Source organism: Fopius arisanus, unplaced genomic scaffold (assembly GCF_000806365.1).
Source record: "Fopius arisanus strain USDA-PBARC FA_bdor unplaced genomic scaffold, ASM80636v1 scaffold00119, whole genome shotgun sequence".
In the NCBI taxonomy this organism is placed as follows: domain Eukaryota; kingdom Metazoa; phylum Arthropoda; class Insecta; order Hymenoptera; family Braconidae; genus Fopius; species Fopius arisanus.
The window spans coordinates 1,304-6,566 of NW_011887858.1; the positions used below are offsets into that span (position 1 = coordinate 1,304).

General features: G+C 34.6%; 2 protein-coding genes across 2 annotated transcripts in view; one reads left to right on the forward strand and one right to left on the reverse strand.

The window, feature by feature from the left end:
* Positions 1 to 1,105: 1,105 nt before the first annotated feature.
* On the reverse strand, positions 1,106 to 4,368 carry LOC105271673 (protein kintoun). The gene is given in 4 exon segments (XM_011313376.1): positions 1,106 to 1,533; positions 1,535 to 1,703; positions 1,849 to 3,527; positions 3,711 to 4,368. Coding segments are annotated over 4 exon segments (2,514 nt in total). The 5' UTR covers positions 4,233 to 4,368; the 3' UTR covers positions 1,106 to 1,389.
* A 67-nt stretch (positions 4,369 to 4,435) lies between these two features.
* Positions 4,436 to 5,263, forward strand: part of LOC105271699 (mediator of RNA polymerase II transcription subunit 30) — a 2,061-nt gene continuing 1,233 nt past the window's right edge. Inside the window, exons 1-2 of the mRNA XM_011313415.1 lie at positions 4,436 to 4,553; positions 4,877 to 5,130. Coding sequence (XP_011311717.1) covers positions 4,535 to 4,553; positions 4,877 to 5,130 — 273 coding nt within the window. The 5' untranslated portion in view covers positions 4,436 to 4,534. The remainder of the gene's footprint in view (positions 4,554 to 4,876; positions 5,131 to 5,263) is intronic.

The window sequence follows — 5,263 nt, forward strand, 5'->3', positions numbered from 1 at the left end:
TTTGTAATATAAGCATTGAATATATCAAGAATCAGGAATGACAAAAATGACATGAAAATAAATTGAAAATGATGCTTCAAAGTCATAAAAACAATGCATACGAAACTCACCTTGCAGTCGGTTGCAAGATTCCCTCCAATCCTGGTGATGTTCATGTGATCCTGACGCCAATCCTCCCATCGACGAGGTTGAAGTCGACTTGGATACACCAGCACTCGAGATAGTTCAAAAATTCACTAATCACTCACCACACAACCAAGAATGTTTTATCAACTCAAAATCCACAAAGATCAATAAAATAATATCAAAGATCAAATAATATTTTTAATCATTCAAAATACCATGAATGAGAAAAGTAATCCTTCGAATCTAATTCGCACTCTCACTTCAGTCCCGATCTAAACACACACTAAACAATTCCGAGAAACGGACAAAGGAATTTTTGTAAACACAATGACGCCGGGGGGCCGTTCGGCAATACCGAAGTTCAGTGTAACGAAGGAAAAATCTCAATCACAAAAAATGCTCTGATAAACTGTTTAAAAAATTATTTCACATCACAAAATCACTTGCACTGAGTCCCGCACTTTGTATTGTCAATGTTCCCAGCCGGCGTCGGTTTTATGCACTCACTAGTACCCCGATGTAAACGAATTTTCACTACGCGACACGTGACCAACCGTTCCACGCAATGCCACCGAACGACTGACTCCCCACTCAAAATGGCGGGGCGTTGGAGGCAGCGCTCGAGTGAGGGGTCGCCAGGCAATACTCCGCGCATGCGTACAGAACACCGCGGGCAGTCTGAATTTGACAGAATAAGATAATTGCGAAAATGCTTAACCTAATAAATAATTCTCTCTAAAAAAAACAGTGCAATCACGTAAAATCCAATAGTCAATGAAAAATAATTGATTGAAGGGAATTTAGCGTGTGGATTTTGGTCTTGACTTTGGTCTAGCTTGGGCGTATGGCAATTGCCATATACCATGTTTCTAGACACTGCCAAAAAATAATGCCTAAGTCTCTAAATAGATTGAGTATTGTTCTCTATCATTATCAATTTTATTCCCTCGTAAGAGTAATTTTTCATTAATTTTAATAAATAAACATGCCTTATTCTGAAAAAAATATCATATTTTCGCATATATATTCAAGTATTACAGAAATTTATTGTAAATCAATATTTAAGCCAAATTTAATTCCATTCGACATCGAAAATAATTGACAAGCATCTGGCTACTAATATATAGATTAAATCGGAGATTATATTAAGGAGAAACCCATGAGTTGATTATGGTGGAATGTTTCATGGTAAATCAATAGAACGTTCTCCTTATTTCATTATAATTACTAGGACATAATTTCTTATAAGATTCACAGATCGATCTACATGTCAAGTTCAAAAATCAAATCATTTTTAAACTCAAATTTGGATGCTACATTTGCATGATCAATTGATTTTTTATCTTCAGTACTCGAATTAAACGGAATTAATAATTTTTCACGACTAAGTATTGGTTTAATGTTCTCATATTTTTTTTTTTTCAGCATCTTTATCTTTTTTAATTTCTATCTTGTATTTATCACGGTCTTCCGTCTCCGAATTTTCACTCTCACTCATCTTACGCTCGATCGCTTGTTTCTTCTTCCGCAATTTACGTTGATTTTTTTTCCTGCGGCCTAAAATACTTGAATTGGATCTGGAATGAAAAATAATTATTCTATTTTTCTTACACAATCATACGAGAATTTCCATATCATATTATTCTGTATTACATTAAGTAGGAGCCAATTATTTTTTACAAATATGATAGGTCATAAAATTATAATAAGGAAAACAATTACCTATATAATTGACGAGATATAACATCATTAAATCTGACAGTCTTCTTTAAGCTGCAACAATCGGACTCTGAATTCAACTCCTGAACCGAATCGTAATTAAAATCGAAAGATGACGTTAGACCAGTAGCATCATCAATACTTGATTCTGACACAGACCGTGAAAAATTACTCCTCCTGTACTTGAGTATTCCCCTACATCTGTTACCATTATTATTGGATATTTCATCACCACTGCTTTCCGAGACTGATCTATATTTTTGCAGATTGATCCTTGGTTCATCAATCTCAAAATTAACTTCTTCCTCCTCCCCCTCATCATCTTCATCATCATCATCATCATCATCATCATCATCATTATTATTATTATCATCGCCATCATCATCATCATCATCATCATCATCATCATCATCATCATCAGATTCATTATAATTAGGTTCAATATTCCCAATAATCTCATCTCTCTCTGGAATAACTTCAATCTTCCTGTGTCCATTAATATTTATATCATGACATTCAAGAGATTCAATTTTTTTATCAAAGTTGATAACATGAGGTATGTCCTTCTGTTCCATAAACTCTTCATCAATTCCCACATAATAACTCTCCAAATTCTCAATATTCATCAACTCTACCGTGAACACGAGGTTATTGTCCCAAGGCTCTAGCCTCGCTGTCTCATTTTGAAAAACATTATCATCAATCTTGAAGCAAAGAGCGTAATACATTGGAAAAAATCCAGCACCAACGGATGAGAAAATTATATGAATTCCCGATCGATTTTTCAAGAACTTGTGCTTTATTGAATTAGCATCAATGTTCTTAACGTGAACAGTGATAGCTAACGTATTATCATAAATATTGCATGTAAATAGTGGCAGGGAATATTTAATATTTAAAGTGAGCAATGAATCTTCATCCACAACGGAGTTTTCATTTTTTTCATTAATTTTACATAATTCATCAATCTTTCTGATTGGAGTTATTAATTCTGCCGATTTTTTCTCTTTTTCGTTATTTGATTCTATTGTAGGACTACCGTGGTCACTATCAACTCCACTATCGTCTATGATAGTATCAACTATAGTGTGATCTCGAATTACTGGAAGTGTTACTGTTAATTTTTTCTTTTTAGAATCAAATTTGGCGTTACCATGATCTGGATTAACCCGATATGATAAGGCAAGTTCTAAACGATATTTTGCGGGTTTCTCGCTGGTTAGTATTAAAAAACACTCTTGAACGTCCAGAGTTGCATCAGTTGCGAATCGTAAGAGGGGTAGATCGATTATTACTATGAGATTTTTTGGAATTGTGCAATTGAGCTTTGAGTTTTTTGACATTTGGAAATCTTGAATATCAAGATCGGTTTGATGCTTTATAAGAAATTTCGGGGTGGTAAACGAATTGAATAGGCTGGTATCTAGGGTTTTGATATGATTGAGGTAGGTGCTTGGCGGAGATGGACGTGAGGGCTTATCCTCAAATTTTTTATGGTATTTTTTACGATTTTCGTCATAACTCAACATAAGCTTTTCATAGATCTCAGGCTCAATGTCAACAGAAATTTCTTCAGGTGCAGTGGATGAGGCGTTATCCAACTTTTTTCGAATTACTGTAGACTGGCTGATTCCTTTGAATTTCATCTTAGGATATTTGAGATTGTTCCTATCCAGCTGAACCTGAAAAAAAAATAATAATGATGATTAACGGAGACTTATGCAAGTTTACAAAATGGTATAACATGTGTATTTGTATAGTATGCATATTTATTTTCATTAAAGAAATGAATTAGCAAGAGATGAAAGATAAGTGTAAAAGTCAGGGAATGCAAGAATTTGCAGACATTTACTAACTAATTTTACCTTAAAATTCTTCTCAATTCCATCCATAGCTGTATCGTTAACAACATCTCTGAACCTTGAATTTTTCGAAGCCAAATGCAAGGTGTCAGAATGAAAAACAACATCAAATACAGTGCAGTACGACTTTTTTTTATCAACATCGTCACGAGGCGGTGCAAGAGTAAATGGAATAGACCACTGGAGTCCGCGTTTTCCATCTTCATATGATGGTTGACTGTTTGGTTTACCAACAGTATCACTTTTAGATATATTTATGAAACATTTTTTTATACCATTGACACTAGTTTTAATGACGTAGCCTGGCTCAGGATTTATGAATTTAATATCAATTCCACGCTCTCTTTCTAATTCACCAATTTCTTTCTCATATATTTTACGATTCCCCGGATTCGTCACCTCTTCGGCATATTCAATCAATAGTTTACGAAAATTATCCTGCTTCAAGCACTTGGTTAAATTCTGAATTTCCTCTCTTGTTACATCCAAATCCTCCCAAATTTCCAGCCGATCACTCGCGTCCATTTTACTTGAGCTAACTGTTTACCAGTAAAATTAGAGTGGCTTGGTACTTGGAGTCAATAAAGTTTTGTTGAGAAAATTGTTTTATTTATTTATTTTTTACGTGACCATTCAAGATTGGACAGAAGAATTCCGATAGATGGTACCCTATTCGTTTATTATTCCATGCCATATATATATATGTACATACACATACATATGAAATATGTACATACACTTGGCGAAAAGCTAACCTCCAAGTTTTTTTAAACTGTCACAGTGATTAATTCTAAATAATAATTATTCTACTTAATTTTTTTAAGAAAATGAATCCACAACACACAGGTGAATAATAGAAAAGATATTCATTGATTTTTCGACATCATAAATAAGAATGTTATGGACCAGTTACTTTTATCTCTATAAACTTTATATATTTTATTCGTTTCATTCATTTATAATATTATTTTTAATTATTTTTTAGATATATATATATATATATATATAGATATTTAAATAAGTATTCCTTAACGAGGATTTTTGTATCGTAAAGTTGAAAAATCCAGAATGCTTGAATGTGAACACATTGAAATTTCATACAGATTATATTATAAATGTTGTGAAAATTGTCTGTTTTTCATTATTTTACTAATTGCCTAATCATACAGGAATGGTGAATCCACAACAATTTGGAGTCGGTGGAAATCAAATGAACATGTGGAATGCTCAACAAGTACTGGCTCAACAGCAACAACAACAGCAACAACAACAACAGCTCGCTGCTCAACAATCAGTAACGATGCAGCAACAATTGCAACAAATGCAAGTCCAACAAGCCCAACATTTACAGTTTCAGCAACAACAACAACAGCAGCAGCAGCAGCAGCAGCAGCAGCAGCAGCAGCAGCAGCAGCAGCAGCAGCAGCAGCAACAGCAGCAGCAGCAGCAGCAGCAGCAGCAGCAGCAGCAGCAGCAGCAGCAGCAGCAGCAGCAGCAACAGCAACAGCAGCAACAGCAGCAGCAGCAACAGCAGCAGCAGCAGCAGCAGCAGCAGC